This window comes from Hibiscus syriacus, unplaced genomic scaffold (assembly GCF_006381635.1).
Source record: "Hibiscus syriacus cultivar Baekdansim isolate YM2019G1 unplaced genomic scaffold, ASM638163v2 tig00110114_pilon, whole genome shotgun sequence".
Taxonomy (NCBI): Eukaryota; Viridiplantae; Streptophyta; class Magnoliopsida; order Malvales; family Malvaceae; genus Hibiscus; species Hibiscus syriacus.
This window is the reverse complement of record NW_024062594.1, coordinates 4,455,394-4,475,168: the sequence shown is the minus strand read 5'-3', so window position 1 is coordinate 4,475,168 and position 19,775 is coordinate 4,455,394. Positions and strand designations below refer to the sequence as shown.

Below are 19,775 nucleotides of genomic sequence, written 5' to 3'. Positions count from 1 at the left end.
TGTTTATCAATCTCTACATATAATATATAACTTATGATTGGATAAGTTTGAATCCTACCCTTGTAGTCTTTAGGGCACATATTGGGACATCCATTACCCCCTTGCTCGTGCTATTATATGCCTTCTAGTCTTTTAGAGATACCAAAACCAAATAATTTCATGGCCATGTCACAAACGGTCTCGTTTGATTAATTGACGGACTAATTAAGGGAGGAAAACTCGAGTCCACTAAAAAATTCGAATCTTTTTATTTGACTCGATGTGATAGAAATTTAACTCGACATGACTTGATTCGATTAAAAGAAAATTTCAAATTTGAGTTGAGTTGGAAAATAGAACTCGAATAACTAGAAATTTTTAATGATTAGTGGATTGATGTTTAAATTCGAGTCGAGTCTCTCAACTATACATGATATATGTGTATCACATATAAAAGAAAATATGAAGAAATATATATGTATATTTGTATATGATTATAGAAAATCGTTTAAATTGAAATAAAATTGTATCATGACATTATAAATATTTAAAATTAAAATTAAACATAAACCCAAACGAATCGACTCGACTTGAATTTAATAAACTCGACTCGTTCAAAAAAAATCAAATGAAGTTTTAGTTATAAAATAAGACTATTAAACTTGAATAACTAATTTTTTACTCGACTCGACTTAATTGTATACCCATCCCTACTTACAATTGATTATGATTAAGTTATGAAATCTTACCATATATGTATGATTTATATTTTCAGCTAGAACTAAAATAACGTCTTTTATCATCACACCATTAGTTCACGTGTAAATATATATTTTCGACTTTTGGAAAATTCAACTGTATCTATGTAAATAACCATGTTATTTTTTTAGTTAATTGCATTATATGTCTTCAAAACTCTTATTTTAAATTGGACTTTAAACTTTTATATATTTTAATTTCATCCTCAAACTATGACATTCATTTTAAATTAATCCTCAAACTTTTTGCGCATTCCAATTTCATCTCAAACTATATGTATATACTAATAACATCCCTTGTTAATAAAATCGTTATGTCAAGTTATATTATTATATGTTTGAAAAAAAATTAGGTTAAACTATGGTTAAAACTAAGTACATATTTGAATGAACTTAGGGATGAATTGGAATATTCAAAAGTTTGGGGATCGGTTTAGAAAGAGGGTCGTAGTTTAGAGATAAAATTAGAATATTCAAAAGTTTAAGGATTAATTTAATACGAGAGTCATAGTTTAGAGATATATAATATAATTAACTCTAATTTTTTTTGTTTCTTGTTAAAAATAACAAAGGCCGTAAAATTAAATAAAGCCAAACCGAGGCATAAAATGCGGCAAAATTAAGGGAGGATAAAAGGAGTTCGGAAAGAATAAAATATGAAATGTTGACTAATGAAGTCAAAATCACATTACAAATGACGGTCACGAAACCCGGTAATGGTAGATATCGTCGATGATTTGATGGAGGGAATGCGATGCAACCTACGACACGCGTAATGGTCACTGTCGGGAGAATATAATAATATTGTAGGTGGCACTTGTACAACAGCTGGCATGCAATTACACCGTGTAGACCAGACCACACCAAATCCACAACCACACCCTGTCTTAAACGTTGCATGTTCTCGAATGGGAACCAAAATGCAACTATCACACATTCATGGCCTTACAGTAACCTCTCAGATGTGTTGTTTTCCGACCCTACAAATTTTGATATGTCCCAAGTCAGTCGAGTTAATATTTTTCAAATTTAAATTCAAGTCGAATCAAATTAAATTTTTAAAATAAAATCGAATTATATATGTTTAGGTTTAACTTAAAAAAATCGGATCAACTTTCAGATTAAGTGAAATTTCAGATCAGGTGGATTCAACCTGACTCAATCCATGGTCATGACTAGTTATTTGCCTGCTCCCATTGACGTGTCTCAATATCTCACATCATCTCTTCAGCTAAAACTTATGAAATATAGGGTGTTTCGAATTATCTTCACACGCACACGCACAAAACTTGGTTGTATTGAGTAAATTGGATTAGATTTTGATGGGAGTTGGTTGACTTATCCAATTAAATTCATCACAAGGAGGGACCCCTTCTCTACTGTAGCTGATTGCTTACACTTTGCATTTTAACTATAATTAAATCAAACTATAGATAAAATCGGCCTTTTCTTGGTTGCATTTGGAAACTTCTATCGAGATCAGAGAATTTTAAACTGTTTAAACTTACAAAGATAAACCGAGGGGGAGAACGATATAATCTCCTACAAACTATAGGTTTAGAGAGCAATATCTTACAATGAGTGGAAGGAAGAACAAACCCGAACGCTTCAGAAGTATCCATCGACGCTCGAACTTCCCTTGTTCTACATGTCTTTTATCGAGCATCTGCGGATGCGAATGAATCTGCAAACCCGGATGGCCGGCACGGGATGCTTGTCTGTGTAGAGTCTGTACTGGCCAGAAACGATATAGAGTCGTCCAGATTGCTGTTTCCTTCGAATGCTTGCCATTTTTTCAAGGCTTGTGGTAAAGTCAAATCAAGGTCGATGCCGTATAGGTCATCTGAATCGGGTTCAGCAGGTTTCCAGAGCTCTGCTAGTGATGATAGTACGTTGACAGCATGACTCATATCCGGTCTTTGGTAGGGCTCCCTAGCACAACAGTGGCCGGCCAACTCTGACACTGTGCTAATGCTTGCAAGTGTTTCCTCATCGAGCTGAATGGTTTCGTCGATGGCTTTTCGGAATGTGTCCTTGTTTATATGCATCCTACGGAACCATGTCACAAGATGCAAACTCTCCTCAGGCTGCGTTTCGTCAAGTGCCCTCCGGCCCGAGATCAATTCCATGAGGATCACACCGAAGCTAAAGACATCCACCTTTGTGGTCACTCGTCCGGTGACTGCGTACCACAAGAAATTTTAGTTCTAATACTGAAACTTATAAATGAAGACACTGTATTTACATTTGCTATAGTGAAACGAGGCATTTGTAATAAGAAATGATGAAAAACTAAAGCCAATTACCTGCATACTCTGGTGCCAAATACCCAAATGTTCCTGCGAGTCTTGTTTCAATCGACTGTTTACCATCAACGGGAGCTAGACGAACCAAGCCAAAATCTGCAACTTTGGCACGCATATCATCTCCAAGAAGAATATTAGACGGCTTAAGATCTCGATGAATGAAACTCTGTTGTGCTAGACCATGTAGATATTCGACACCTCGAGCCACATCCAGTGCAATTGTAAGTCGTCTCATCCATTCAAGTGGTTGCAACCCTTCATCCTCCCAGTTGAATAGGTGCCTGCTAAGGGTCCCTTGAGGCATGTATTCATAAACAAGAAGCCTCTCATTTCCATCCAAGCAATATCCAAGGAGTGCCACCAAATTGCGATGTCGAACCTTAGTAAGAACCGCAATCTCGGACTTGAACTCTGCCAAACCCTTCTCAGTCACAACACCAGACTCCATTCTTTTCACTGCAATCTTTGTCCCATCATGTAATTCCCCTTTGTAAACTGTTCCAAAACCACCTCTTCCTAACACATTTTGCTCACTAAAATTATTCGTCACAGTCTTCAAAACTTGAATGGAGATCACCATGTTACCAGCCTCAACCAAATGAACATCACCAGGGGCACTGCTTGTGTGGCTGAAAGTCTCATTCCCACCTGCAACACTCGATCCAGCAACAGTCACCTTAACTCCATCTTGATCACCGGAATGATGCGGATGTATAACTACAGTGGTTGGACTCTGTACCCTACTCCTATGCTTTCTTTTTCTAGTATACAAACATATACCCAGAACAAGAAGACTCAAGCCACCAACAGCACCAACGACCGAACCCACAACCACTCCGGTATTAGGTTTCTTTTGACCATTCCCAGAAGAACCACCACCACTGGAAGATCCACCAGAGGATCTGCCATTTGGTGTAGGAACCGGATCTTTTCCGATATCAGGATTACCATCTATAACCAAATGAATGTTATGCCTAAAGGGAGGTATTTTCCCATAGAACCTATTGTTCGAAACATCTAACCGTGTGAGCTTTGACAATGTAGTGAGCTCTATCGGTATTCTTCCAGTAAGATTATTACCAGAAAGATCCAAGGTTGTCAATGAAGTAAGCTTAGAAAAATTACCAGAAATTGTACCAGTAAGCCCCTTGTTTCGGAAATTAACAGATACAATTTCCCTCCCAGCACATGCAATACCAAGCCAATCATTACAAGGATCATTCCCTTCCCAATTATCAGCAAAAATCACTGGATAACCTACAGCTTCAATTATAGATAACAATATATTAACACGCTCATCACAAGGACTACCAGGTTCATCCAAGCAAAACCTATTACTGCCAGGCTTCGCATCCACAATTACATTATAACCAAATTTAGGGGTTGGCCCTTGAAGCTTATTATTAGTCAAATTCACCAAATGAAGAGACTCTAAATTAAGCAAAGACAAAGGAACAACACCGGTGAACTGACTATCTCTCACACTCAAATTGGCCAACTGTGTTAGATTTGAAAAATCAGGTAAAGGGCCTACAAACTGGTTCCCATGCAACCATACCTCAGTCAAAGAAGGCATGTTTTGTATCACTTCAATAGTCCCGTTCAAACTCTGCCCATTAACCCACAAAGACTGAATCATAGTTCCACCAAGTTCAGCAGGCAATCCTCCTTCAAGTTTGTTCATAGCTAAATGCAGTTTTGCCAAGGATGGAAAAGTGGTACTGTCAAAAAAAATTGGAAATCGACCTTGGATATTAGCTCCGTTTGCAGAGAAAGTTCTCAAAGAAGTTGCTTCCTTTATGCTCTGGGGAATCTCCCAAGGTTCGAATTTGTTGTAGTCAAGAACAATCGAAGTCAATGAAGTCAAGCCAGTGAAGTAATCTGGAGGGAAAGATGAGAAATTGTTGGTGTGAAAGTTGGCCACTTCCAGCTGACTTAATCCAGCAAGGCTCGGGATTGCTCCGGTGATTTGGTTGTTCATAACTTCAAAGGTGGTAAGCTCAGACAGGTTCTTGAGATCAGGAGGAAGGGTTCCACCAACACTTTGGCTTGGTATTTGGATCCTGGTGACCCTGCTGTTTTCGCAAGCAACGTGAGCCCAGTTGCACGGGTCAGGGTCAGACCAGTCTAGAGAAGATGGGATCTTCAGGCTTGTTTTCAGCTTTTCCATGACTGAAACATCAGGACTGGGTTGAGAAGAGACATGTGAAGTGAAGAAGCAAAGGGCTGAAAGAAACCCAAAAAGAAGACAACCCAAGAAACGAGGTTTCTTCATTGTTCCTCTGGGGAGAAGTGAGCGAGAAAGTGGGGGAATTTGAAAGGAAAGTTGCAGACTTTATGTTCCTTTTGGCTAAATGGTTGGGGATGTAAAAGGGGTAAGAGAGAAATAGAAAGATAAACGAAGGAAGAAGGAGAGGTGATTGAGAGACGGAGTTGTCTCAGGACAGAAGAAGATGCCTTGAGAGACTAAAACGGCGGGGACAGAGGAAGATAGAAAAAAAAAAACAGGGGCCAAAATAAAGATAATTACTTTATTATATGTTAGTAAGTACTGTTTGGTTCCTAAGAAAATGAGAGAAAAAAAGTAGTTGGCACATGCAGATTGGTCCTACCATTTTTCTTAAAAGGTCTAGAATAGTGTAATTGTAATTTGTATTTGTGAGCAGTCCGTATTCTCCCTTTGAAAGAGATATCTCCGAATTTTAATAAATGAATACTTATATCAATTAAAAATACTTTTAATTTTTACTAATCAATAATTTCTTGCCTTAATCCAGTTGCTTGATGATATATTGTCTTCATTGAGACTGTTAATGTCCTTTCATTTTATTCAGTTATTTCAATAAATGTCATTAGTTATAAATTACTTATAAAGACCGAACTTCCCAGTTTAATTAATTAATACTTAAACACTGTTTAATCATTTTAAACACAATAACTTGATTCTATTGTATTTTCTTTAAATATGGCCGTAAATCATTTGGTCATGTGCAGAGATGGATCAAGAGAGGGACGAGTGAGACAGTGAGCCTTTTAAAATTTTAATTTCTTATATATTTAAGATATATTTTTATATTTTTTATTAAAAATAGATTTTTATCTTATAAGATTTTATAAATTCACCTTTTACGAATGTCCTAAGTGATAATAATTAAATAAAGGTAAGTAGTATAAATCAGTGACAGATCTAGAAATTAAAAAATAAGGGTCCAAAATTATGATACCCTATTCTAAAACATAAAGGATGTGCAACACTCCCCTAGGTAGTCATGTACATCCGCCCTGGTACGAGTGCTTATTACTACTCCGTCACTTAAATCATTTCTATGAGCATATTATATTTGCTAATTGTTTGTGCTAAGCATTTTTGTAAACCCTACTGGTTACTGGCACTTAAATCACAGTACATTTTTGTTTTTTATAAATATTAAATCATAGAACTAGTCAAACAAATCCCGACAGTTTATGAGACCTATATTATTTTTCTTCTTCCAATAATTAGCTTTAGCAAATTGGATAATCTTAAATTAAATTAATATATAAAGGACCACTTACCCTAAACTATTTGGGCCGAAAGTTTAAGCCTCAAGTAATGCAAAGCCTTTGGGGTTTTAGTTAGGGTTCTTTTGGGTGTTAAATTCCCTACTAACAAATTTATAGGAATAAGGGATACATATAAATTTGTTTAGTAAGCATCACAATTAACGTAATTTAAATGTTTTATAATCTAACTTAATTATAAATTAAGGGTCCGTTTGGTTCTAGGAAAATATATTTTATTTTTATTTTTTTAGAAAATAGAACATGTTGAAGGAAATGTGTTTAGTTGTGAAATTAGAAAATGATTTCTGAAAAATGAAAATAATAATAAGTGAAAATATGAAGAAAAGAAATATTTTCAGTATTTTCATTAGAATTGTTTTGTAAATTTAAAAATAAGAAATCTAGATTTTTAAATTAATTTACAAGAGTTCAAATCTTTCTAATAATATTTTTTTGACTTAATGGTATTTGAAACTCTCAAACTTTTGTAAAAAAAAAAAAAACCAATGTGATCCTTGAACTCTTTTTACAATTAATGTGATCTTTAAATTGATTTTTTTAATAATTTATTTTGTAATATTTTTATATTTAATATATTGAATAACTTAATAATTATTTATATTTTATATTTAAATAAATATCTTAATATTTTTTAAAAATAAATAAGTCCTCAAACTTTCTAAAAAATCAATTATGTCCTCAAACTTAGTCATAAAATTAATTAAGATTATCTATCACATCATCATCCATAGTGTACTTACACAATAGTATAACGAATTATCACATCAACATTGTAGATTGTCATATAAGTTTCATGAACTATCATGTAAGCATCGAGATGATCAACGTTTGATTTCATTTGTGAAATATTTATATTGATTTTTTTCTCAGTTTAAGGGTCACATTGAGTGAAAAAAATGTTCAGGGGCTACATTAGTTTTTCCCCAAAAGTTTAAGGGCATCAATTACCGCTAAACATATTTTTTATTTTAATGACACTTATGTGTGCTCTTACTTACAACAATATTTTTTGTATTTTTTAAAATAATTGATGTATAATATACATCAGTGTTATATTCTTATTATAAACTAGAGTACTTTTATGTTATGAATTTTTTTTATAAACTTTATTGTTTTATATTTGCATAATTCACGTGTCAAATTTATGTAATGAATTTTTTAAATAATTATAGTTTAATTTAATTACTTAATAATTATTTATTTATTTTATTTTAAAATATTAAATACCAAATACATTTTCACTATTTTATTTTTGGATTCAAGTTTTCATTTATATTAATCAAATATGTTTTTTAATTTTTAAAAATCTAGAAATAAAAATTATTTTCTGAAAACAAAAATAAAATATAAAAATTTTTAAAAAAAATTATAGAATCAAACCAACCTTAAGTTTTTAGTAACTATATAAATAAAATTAATTACGATTAGAATATTTACATTTGATTGTTTTTATTTGATTTGTATATTTTTTACTTACAATGATAATTTCTCTCACACACACATTAATTTTAAATGAAAATTTTATTTAAATTAATCTTTAGTTTTAAGAAAATAAAAAATAAAAAATACTAAAAGATATTATAAAATTAAGAAAAAAATATAAAATAAAAATTGAAACAATTATAAAATAAGTAACAATTATTATAAATGATACTGTTATTTTTAGTTTCAGAGACCAAATATTAAAACTTAATAACATTAAAAGGGAAAAAAAAGGTACACGATGAAATTATTAAAATTATTTTACAAAGTTGCACACAAACCACTCACATTGCAGGACTATCGCATGATACGATAAATATATATTCTGGTATTTGAATTTAATTTTAAGATATAATTTGATATTTTATTTTTTTATTTAATTATATATTTGAACTTGATTTTAAAGTTTATTTTGGTATTTCAATTTTTGTAGCCCAATCAGATACCTAAACTTCTTTTTAAGGTTCAAATTGATACTTAAACTGGTTTCATAATTAAAATAAACCATTTATTGTAACTATCAATTTAGATAAAAAAAATAAAATTTGAGAATCAATTTGAACCAACAAGTAAAATTTAAGTACCTAATTGAACCAAAAAAGTTATACACTAAATTGAACCTTAAAATCAAATTCTAATACATAACTGAATAAAAAATTAAAATATCAAATTACACCTTAAAATCAAATTTAAATATCAAAATATATATTTATCCTATCATATTATACAACAATATTTATTTTTCAAATCAGCACAACATTATTTTATAGTATCTCCACAATATACTCCTTGGAGTTCTAATTTTATTCCGTACTGTATATATATATAATGACCTTACTTGGATTATCATTCATCTACATTTAGCTTAGATTATTGAAGTTGGTGACAAGATCATGCACATATTGTCTTCCAATACCAATCCGAACTAAGTATCCCCCACCTGATTCTTCAAGATTTACCATTAAGAAAGCAGTTTCCGGCACCGGAGTAGTTAAGATAGCGGCGTTTGAAACCTTTCCCCATCCAAAATCGAGATCGTGGAAAGGAAATCTTGACCAATCGGATACAATGGTCAGTTGTAACATCGAGGGGAAAAACTTGTCTGAGGCCTCAAGAGCCATTGCATACAATTTGATATATTCATCACTGATCTCATCTTTAGCTGATTGGATTCTTCGGATTGTGTCATGCAAAGGTTGCTCTAACAGGTTTTTGACTGAACATGAAACCGAGGCAAGAACAAAGGCATTACCGGTGAAGTTGTTACCAAGCGGAGGTCGAAGCCGGCTCCTAGAGTCGACCGGGAACTGAAGACAGATGTTTGTGTTTGCATCTAAATTCAGAGTCTTCACTCTTGCCTGGACGTTTTATCAGTGCTTTAACATGAATTCATGTATACAATGAGAACTTTCTACATAGAACCCTAATTTTTTTAGAAAACCTAGGTCTAGTTAACTCACACACAAATTTGCTTAAATCTAAGTCACTTAGAGAGAACAAACACTCCCTTTTATTATTGAGACCACTATGTGAATTCAAGAACCCTAAATTATATACGCAAATAAGTAAAGCATATATAAAAAATCTTAAACTGCTCACCTTCCACAAATGGGCACATAAAACATCAAACGTAGAGCACTTGAGGAGGTTGCCCCTTTCAATTGCTTGTGCTTTCAATATCTCCACTGTTTCCTTGCCGATGGCTAGAGTAACCAGTTCCAGTCCAGCCTGAGGATCAGCCTGGCTGAATTTGGCCAAGGCAGTTCCCCAGAACCTGTCATCTGAGGCCTTGGCTTCCATTGGTATTCCATACAGATCTTGAATAGCTGTAATGTGGTTTTGTTCGTATATTGAAGCATGTGCAGGGCTTAAATGGTGAGAATAGATGGAACTTAGCAAAGCATCTCTTGAATGGTTGGGCACAATGAGTTCGGACTCAGGTTTCCCATTTGATATGTGAGCCCAAGATGATAGAAAGTTGAATGCTCCTATTCCATCGAACAAAGCATGGCTACCACCAAAGCCTAGAGCTAAACCTCCACATGCAAACCTTGTTATCTGCAAAATTTGATTCAGGTATCGTCAATTTTATGACTTTAAAAGTCACTAATAAGTAATAAGAGACCTGAAAGAGAAGGATGATGGTTAAAGATAGGCAAAATGGCATATGAAATAGAACAAGCAAGTGGTATATGTCTAGGGTTAGGGTTTCCCATACTTCTCAAGTAGAATTTAAAACAAGTCCAACCATGGTCTAATTATTGGTAAACAAATATGTTTTCATTTATACATGCATGAATCTATACTCATTTCTTGTTTGTTGTATAAGAGCAGAAGCTGAATATTATAAGGTGCATGGTATAACATATTACCTGAGCAACTGCAATTGGATTTTCCGCGATATCAGTGGTAAAAGGGAGCTTAGGAACCAGGTTTTCATAGCAAGCCTTGTATTCATGCAGCCTTCCCAGCTCCTCAAGCTTGGAATCAGTAACGGCGGTCACGAGTAAAACTCCTTGGTTGTTGCAGTCAATTTCCAGCTTCCCCGATCCTTCATTGATTCTAAACCTTCCTGCAACTGGATACCAAGGAACCAGCACTTTCGCAAGAGCTTCTTTGGCTCTCCCAAAAGGATCATCTTCTTCCTTTATAAACGATTGATCACCAACTTCATAAAATAAAACAGAGTAGAGAATGGCAGGAGATATCCTGTCAAAACCAGAGAGTTGAATTGTTTGTCTTTTAAACGGCTTGAGAGGTTTCAAAACTATCTTCTCCTGAACAGATTGCTTTATCTCCATTTGCTTAATACTATGGAATAATGATCAAGTTTAATGAAAGTTGCAGAGATTATGAAAGGTGTCTCTAGTTCATACAAAATGAGGGAACACCCTAGGGTTATATAATATCGAATGCTGGGGGTCAACTTAAAAAGAAATCCTTCAAATAAGCAGGTAAAGACAAGTCTTTTGAAGAGTGGGATGAGATCATTTCTAATTAAAAGCTTTTTAGGGAAAAATTTTATATGCAGCCCAGTACCAAATTGCTACCTAAAAAGTACATTAACAAGAGACAAATCTTTTTCTAAGTAGCCATAAGATATATATATATATATATATATATAAAGGTAAATGGAAGTGTGTTATATATATGGACTGTGATTAGGCAAAGCCAATCGGAAACGATGAAGATTGTGTTTTTTTATTTGCAAAATTATGAATTTTTGTCACTTTCCCTGTGCATGCAATTGCTTTAACCTAACCCCAAGTTACTAATCATTTATGTTCTAATATGCTTTAACCTAATACGTATTCATAATAGTAGACCGGGTTAAATATACGTAATAACAATTGTATATTTGTAGACAAAGAAATTTTCAGACATTGAATTCAATATAGTACATATGTTAAACGTATAATTATTTTTCTTTTCTTTTTTTTTTTTAAAAAAACGTCAATAACCAGGTGATGCTTTTATAGACAAAGAAGTACAAGTCCTGCTTGATCAAGGGCTGAGTTCTTTAATTGCGTAAGGATTCTAGCCGAATTAAAAAAATCTGATCAAAATATGTATCAGGAATTTTAGCTGGATGAGACTTTTAAAGTCGCAATACTACATGGATTAATATAAAAGAGAAAGAATACATGCAATGTCCAAGATGCGGTGAAAAAACATGTAAATGGAATTTGAACAAGGATTCAAGTATTGAAGGATGAACTAAAGGGGGAATAAATGCAGTCTTTCGTTTTTTGAAATTTTCAAATTTTCTTATATTTTATATTTTTTTTTCTGTTTATTGATAATCTATTTTCGTCCATTGAAATTTTATAAATTTATTCTCTAACATAAAATTTTAAATACATCCCTAGGAATATTTATCGTCTTAGTATTAGTACTGCCCTATCGAGTCCAACAAGGAATTTCAAGGCATTACGTACAAAGTTGGTGTATCGTGCAAGTTTTCAGCCGTGACCTAAAGCTCAAAATTTTGTTGAATTACTTAAATTTCATCCCGTCACTCTTTGGTGAATACATTTCATGTATATATATTCTTACTACTATTAGCAAATTGATGAAACAGATGAAAATTCTGGGTTTTATTTGTTTATTTCTATATATATATATATATATATATATTATATATGTTGTACGATTCATATTCGAATATTACAATTGTGTCTCATGATGTTATCTTGATGTTGAAAAACCTAATATATTTTTTGGTATAACCAACTTTATCTAATCTATTAATCGATTAATCCGAATCGGATCCTACAGAGACGAAAATGACTCTCTCAATTTAGTTTGTTTCATTCGTAAATATCAAAATTCGAACCTTTAACTTACTTAATGGACCTAATATATACATCATAATTCTTAAGGAACCTCTAATCGGGTATTAAAAAAAAAAGATGTTTTCTATTTATTTTTAAACTCAAGTTTGTATGATCTGATTTTTATTATTATTTAATTAATAAAATATGTTTATTTGAATTTAATATGTTTGGTCGACTATGATCATAATTCTTAGGCATATACAATTTGTTCTGATCTTTATCTCAAGAGTTTCATCAATGTGTAAATATGGAAGAAATTGGTATCATGTAGGATGTTTAATCGGTTGATTCAATCATTAACCAAACAAAATTAAATAAAATTGAATTGATCAAATTTTCTTCGCTATTAACCGAATAACAAATTAAAATTATTAATTAAACTTGACAAAGTTTAATTAATTCGATCAATTTTTAAAATGACCAAAAAAATTTATAAGTTCTTTTATTTAGATTATTTTTTATTTAATAGAAGTATCCTCTTCATTTGGATTAAAATTTGATTTGGGCTAATTCCGTCTTGAAAATTTAATGAGACTAGTACAATTAAAAATAGTTGGGTTTTGATTCTTAATGATTTAAACTTAAAATATATGTCTAATATATATAATATATTAAATATTTTATATTTTTTTGAAAGAGAGTTTTATACGGTATTATTAAGTGATACATATAAAACAAGGCATAAACATGAACCTCGTTAAAAAATCTATCTAATCCTAATGGAAGAAAAAGAGTGTACTATGTCTATCGAATAACAATTAAATTCAAAAGACCTTCCACAGAGAGGCCAATCAAAAGACCTTCCACAGAGAGGCCAACAGCAATTCCAGCACATCCAAGTTGCTGACACAACCGGGCAAGAACAACCCACTCACAAGACAAAGATACACAAAAGAGATAAACTACACATAACTCATACATCAAACCCAAGCTGTATGCTATCAGATTCACGACTAAAGGCGCTAGCTTTAACCAGAATTGGATGCCAGAAGGAAACCATTGACCAACAACAGTAACCGACCAAGACGAGCTATATTCCTGATGCTGTCAGCATTGTACCGTACTGAATTAATTAACTAATTTCAAACTGAATTAATCGATAACTAAATTTTAGAAAAAAATTAAATCTTTAATTAATCTAACACTTAATTGTTCGATCAATTAGTCGAATTAAATTTTAATTTGATCGATAAAATTAAACAATGAATACCGTAATCTGATAAAATCATCGTTTATTGTCAATTACAACTCTGTTTTTGAGAAGGCCGGTGATAAAGATGAATAAAGTACAACCTTTTAGGTGTAAATGTTGGATTGTTAGTGGATCATATGAATGGCTTTAGGCATATATGAACGACATGTTTTTGCGGAAAACCTGCATCTGGTCTCTCTCTCCTTCATGTCCTTGTCTTGTTTTCTGCTTTATCAAAGCAAATTCCTTTTCCCTTTTTTATGGAATTTTACAAAAGCAATCAATACCTTAATTTTTAGGTCAAATTCTATAGTGGACTATTGCAAAGAATCAATAAGCAAATATAAAAACGTATTAATAAAAACATGAAATTTATGTTTCATAACGACAATATTGATATAATTTTATTTTAATTGGGATGTATTAAAGTATAACCATTCATACAGAGCAGCGACCACTTAATTCTCATATTTGAAAACTCAATATCAAAGTCTTTACAAAAAAACAAGATATATATATGCAGATGAAAGATTAAGTCTTTGGAGGAATTCAGATTAAAACCTTTGAATCCATACCCTTGTAATGATCTATATAAACAGATGGGCATGGAGTCCCTGTGGTAGCATACAACTACTCAAATTCTAATCAAGTTAAACTCGAGTTGGTTAGGATCAATCGTCGGAACATGCTTTCGGTGCAGTCAACAATCCACTCAAATCCAAGCTAACCTTAATCATGGACTGTTTCATGTTTGCAGAAACCAAAATGCACCCATAGGATGGGGAGAAATTCCTGGAGAAAGTCCAACCTGCATATATTTCTCCAGTTCTGTTTTCTGTGTTTCCGAAGAGGGCGAAGTTGTAGCTACGATCATGAATTGGGGTTGGATTTGAAGAACTTTGCAACAGCCTGATAGAGATTTTCCTCGAAGGGCTTCGAGACGTATCCATCCATCCCGCATTTCAGGCACTCATCGGAGGTGGCATGAATAACATCAGCTGTCATGGCTAATATCGGGATATGCCACTCTTCCTTGCTGGCAGAATCTTCTTTGATGCTTCCATTCATCTGTTCGTTCGCCTGACTCTCCATCATTCGAATTCGACGAGTTACCTCAAACCTGAAAATAACAATTCATGATTGATATTCAATTTTATAATAGTAGGATGTAAATCAGGTTTATTGAACAGAAACAAATTATCAGAAACGAACCATATGGCACTAATATCGGTCTCGATAGCCATAATAGGTGCAAATACATGTAGAGATAAAAGTAGAACAGAGAAGGGATGACAAATGCATGGAAAAGCATTATACATACCCATCCATTTCTGGCATCTGAATGTCCATGAAGCATGCATCGAAACAGTGTGGAAGCTGAAGTAATTTCAGTGCAGCTTTTCCACTTTCAGCACATTCTACAGAAGCTCCAAACTTCTTCAATGCACCAGCAACAACTCGACGATTAACCATATTGTCATCGACGACTAATATTTTCTTTCCACAGAGTAGACTCTGAAGGACTGGAGATCCATTCAACATGTGTTTTCCAGGCTGCCTCTTCTTCCCTATCCCCAAAACCTGTTGGAGACAAGCAGCCACCATACTTGCCCTCATCGGTTTCATAATCACAGTATCTGTTGGAAACCCGCTTTCTCAAGTTCCACATTTGTAATATTTGTTGCAAGTAGAATCACCTTAGGCAACTTCAACACATGTCCATTTTGTTTCCCATCGAACATTTGTAAGCTGAAACCACCATCCTCTTCAGAAAGCCATAAATCTTTCTCAACAAGAATTATATCCGGCTGGATTTTACTTCTGCAATATTCAACAAAGCAACCATACAGAGTTAAACCTTTATAAGAAGGATATACCAGTTCCACCGTAAATTCTCGAGGTTGAACTATATTCCTGCATGAATGGCATGAAAACTCGGTCCTGTGCGGTTAAAAGGATCCCAATGCCAGTATCCTCCACAGATACCATCAAAGTGACACCCCCAGAAGCTTCGTCAGCAACTTCCATGTTTATTGAGGCATCATATCGTGACTCTTCTTCAATGACTAAATGCTTAAAGTAATCCCAACTGTTCTGCTCATCAGCTGCTTCATAGCCGCTCAAGGTTTTAAAATGGCTTGCACCTGTTATCAGCACACCTTCATCTGGACCTCCATTCAAATGATTTTCGGATTTTGCCTCTGTCACGGGCTTCTTGTTTTCAGCTAGGAGAACTTTAACAAATATGTGTCCCCGCTCTGTGAACTGTCAAACACACATATTTACCAACTTAGTTAAAAGATAAAAAACCAAGAAAGGGGTAATGAAGAGAAGATGCATGTAACCCCTAAATGAATGTCAAAAAGATGGAATGTTGAGAAATCGACTTACTTTAACAGAGTTCCCAACTAGATTGGTAATTATCTGCCTGAACCTCCCCGGGTCCCCGATAACCATTTCCGGTACTTTATCAGAAATGAAGACTGCCAGCTTCAGTTCCCAAATAATTCACCATATTTGAGTCATTGCATGTATGAGGAACATCACCGTTTGAAAGGAAAACGGAAAAAAAATAAGGCACTGAGTTCAAGCATTATAAACCAAAGGGGGTTTTCTCGTTTCGTATGCACCTACTGAGCCTAGGAACTATCTAACATAGATAAACATACTAAAAAATGAAGCACTAGTTTTACCTACACCTTTGTTTCTAGACTTCTCAGAAAACAAAGAAAGAACATCATCAAAGATAGAACGAAGATTGAAGGGGACAGTTTCTAGCTCCAACTTCCCGGCTTCAATTTTTGCCCGGTCAAGCACCTCATTTATCAATGTTATAAGTGCCTTCCCACAAACTTGAGCAGTCTGAGCATAATCTCTTTGTGTTGAACTTAAATCCGTATCTAAAAGCAACCCAAGCATCCCTGCAACCATTAAAAAATTAGTTGGAACATATTAGGATAAAATTGGTAAATGTTAGTCCACACATATATTTCATAGATTTGGAACATACCAAGAATACCATTCATGGGAGTCCGAATTTCATGAGAAACTGTTGCCAGAAACTGTATCCGAAAACAAAATCATTCAGTTTTAGCTTGGAAATGGGTGGGCCTACAAGGTGTTGATAGATAAATCTTGAAAAACATGCCTGTGATTTGGCAACATCGGCAGCTTCTGCTCGAACCTTTAGTTCTTGCATTTCGTGGAAATCATCCTCAACTTCAACAATGTGAATTGCCACATCATATAAGATGTAGCCAACTAATAAGCAGATTACAAAGAATAAGAATGCTGTGGTCAGGCCGGTCCACAATGTGGGTGCCTTCTGATGATATCTGCTCAGAATGCCAAATGGTACGTAATTTGAAAAACAACCCAAAACATTCCATCAACCTTAAGAAGAAGTTTCAGTAATAAACGTACCTGCATATCATTTTATGCTTCCGAAATGGATCACCAAAATCAAGCATGCTTTCATGGACCAGAGCCAAGTCACCATCTTGATTTTGGTGACCATACATGGTCAGGGGATCCGAAGAGTTGGTAATATCGTACACGTTGACTAGAATTGCCTGATTTCCAGCGAGTTGTCCAAGTAGATTCTCCACAAGAGATTCCACATCAAAGGCTCCACCAAGGTATCTGTGTTCATTTAGAAGTTTGTTCATACATAAGAAAACACTATGTTTCTAGATAACAGTACATTTTCTGCTTAACTTATATACCTTCAAATTAATAACTTTATCAGCATCAATTACATGAACAAGTGTTGAAACGTTTCCTTTTAAAATTCGCATTCTAATACAACTGAAGTTGAAAAAAAAGACTGCAAACTTCCTAATTATTATCAACACTATCGACCTATCTTGTGTAACTTTTTTCATTCGACCCGTAAATTTCAAAACTATGTCAACCATATGTGAGTAGTGTTTTAGTCAAACTCTATTTCCTTTTTATCTCTAACACTATTTCCTAATTTGTAGAAAAGATGACTCCTATCTTATCTAGGAGTCTAATTCATGTGTATAAAACTCCTATGTATCCTCTTATCTAAAATTATTTTTTCTTTGAATAAAAATTACTACCTTCATCAGAAAACCTTAGTTTATATGGTATCAGTTTAGGTTCGATCCATTGTTCCCTCTTTCTCGGCCGTCATGGTATATCATTCTTCGTCCGACCTACCATCCAAGGCTGAAACTTCCATTGTCCAGCCGTCTCCTTCAAACTCTGCTCCCTCGTCAATTACTTGTCATCGCCTAAATAGTGAGAACTATATTGTCTGGTCTCAACCCGTGCGTCTGTTCATCACCAATTGCCGGAAGCAACAATATCTCTCTAATAATATGCCAGTCTCCGATCCCTCCGACCCCCAATACAACACTTGGCTCACCGAGAACACCATGATTATGTCCTGGCTCCTCAACTCTATATTGCCTGACATTAGTGCCAACTTCATGCTCTACACCACCGTCTCGGAAATCTGGAATGCTGCTAGGGAGACGTACTCCAATCAGGAAAACTCGTCCGCTTTGTTTTCCATTGAATGCTAGATCAATGACTTGAAGTAGGGCGATCTCACTATTACGCAATATTTCACTCAGCTGTCTCGTTTATGGCAGTAGATCGATCTGTTTGAGTCTTCCGATTGGCAAACTGGTGCAAATGCCAAACTTTACAAAGGGCAACTTGAAAAATGACGTATTTTCCAATTCCTGTTGGGGCTGTCCGTCTCTCTTGATGATGTCCGTGACCGGATTCTGGGCATCAGGCCCCTTCTGTCTCTTCGCGAGGTGTTCTTTGAGGTTCATCGCGAAGAAAGCCGTCACTCTCTGATGCTTCCTCCACCCGTTGAAAGCTTTTCCTTAGTTAACCATTCGTTCGTTGACGCCCATGTCAAGAGAGTCCGTCCCTAGTGCGATCACTGCCAGAAACCTGGTCATATTCGTGATAAATGCTGGAAGCTCCATGGTCGTCCGGCAGACTGGACACCATCTAAATCCTCCTCGCGTCCATCTCAAGGTAACTCTGTTGTCACGACATTGGGGATGGTTCCTTTACTCGTCAGCAGTTGGACGATCTTCTACAAATGTTTGTTCACTTACAGCTTCCTCCTGCTCCCGAGTCCAAATTTGCACGCACTGCTAGTGAAGGTAGTTCTCCTTTTGCCTTCTTATCCCCCTTCACCTTGTGTGTCTCTTTGATAGTTGATTCAGGGGCGAGTGATCATATGATGAAAAACTTTAGTATTTTTTCTACGTTTCATAAAAAACAGTCTCATGCAGTGTTCGTACTGCTGATGGCTCCCTATCACCGATTGAGGGAAGTGGCTCGATTCGCCTTAATCGTCGCATTCTTTTATCTAATGTTCTCTATGTTTCGAGGTTGACTTGCAATCTTCTTTCAATTAGCAAACTATCTACAGATTTAGGTTGAACTTCTCATTTTAATCGCGATTGTTGTGAATTTCAGGGTTTAACCTCGGGGATGGTGATTGGCAATGCTAGGCGTTGTGGTGGACTCTACATCCTTGAAGCTCCTCATCCTGCTCTCGTTCCAACCCACTCACCTTCACCATTTATCTCTTTCTTTGTTTCAGTTTCTCCTACAGATGCGGCTTCCGAAATTATGTTATGGCATTTTAGGTTAGGTCACCCCAATTTTCCTTATCTTCTAAATTGTTTCCCAAATTGTTTATTAATAAAAATTCCGCATCGTTTTTTCTTGTGACATTTGTTTTCTTGCAAAGCACATTCGCAACTCTTATCCTCCTCCCTCCCGCTCGCCTAAACCTTTTTCCTTAATTCACAGTGACATTTGGGGACCTTCGCGGGTTACGAGTTTACATGGAATTCGTTGTTTTTTTACTTTTATTGATGACCACTTTCTACCACTTGGACCTTTATTATGAAGAGCAATTCTGAGTCTTGTACCATCTTTAAACGCTTCCATAAAATGATTGAAACACAATTCCAAAGTTCTAATGGCATCCTTAAATCTGATAATGGTGGGGAATATCTCTCTCATTCGTTGGTATCTTTCTTCCAGAAAAACGGAATAGTTCGCCTCACTTCTTTTGTCGACACTCCACAACAAAATGGGGTCGCCAAAAGTAAAAACCGTCATCTTCTTGAGGTAACCAGAGCTCTCCTTTTTT

General features: G+C 34.7%; 2 protein-coding genes and 1 pseudogene across 2 annotated transcripts; all 3 read right to left on the bottom strand.

Annotated features, from left to right (window-relative positions):
* Positions 1 to 2,191: 2,191 nt before the first annotated feature.
* Positions 2,192 to 5,530, bottom strand: LOC120215378 (receptor protein kinase TMK1-like). The gene is made up of 2 exons (XM_039213096.1): positions 3,044 to 5,530; positions 2,192 to 2,919 (listed from the first exon to the last, which is right to left on the bottom strand). The coding sequence occupies exons 1-2, from the start codon at positions 5,316 to 5,318 to the stop codon at positions 2,393 to 2,395; spliced, it is 2,802 nt and encodes a 933-aa protein (XP_039069027.1). The 5' UTR covers positions 5,319 to 5,530; the 3' UTR covers positions 2,192 to 2,392.
* A 3,419-nt stretch (positions 5,531 to 8,949) lies between these two features.
* LOC120215394 (brassinosteroid-related acyltransferase 1-like) lies at positions 8,950 to 10,890 on the bottom strand. Its single transcript, XM_039213107.1, has 3 exons — positions 10,462 to 10,890; positions 9,689 to 10,147; positions 8,950 to 9,447 (listed from the first exon to the last, which is right to left on the bottom strand). The coding sequence occupies exons 1-3, from the start codon at positions 10,888 to 10,890 to the stop codon at positions 8,950 to 8,952; spliced, it is 1,386 nt and encodes a 461-aa protein (XP_039069038.1).
* Positions 10,891 to 14,163: 3,273 nt separating this feature from the next.
* LOC120215168 lies at positions 14,164 to 18,429 on the bottom strand (annotated as a pseudogene).
* Between the last annotated feature and the right edge of the window lie 1,346 nt (positions 18,430 to 19,775).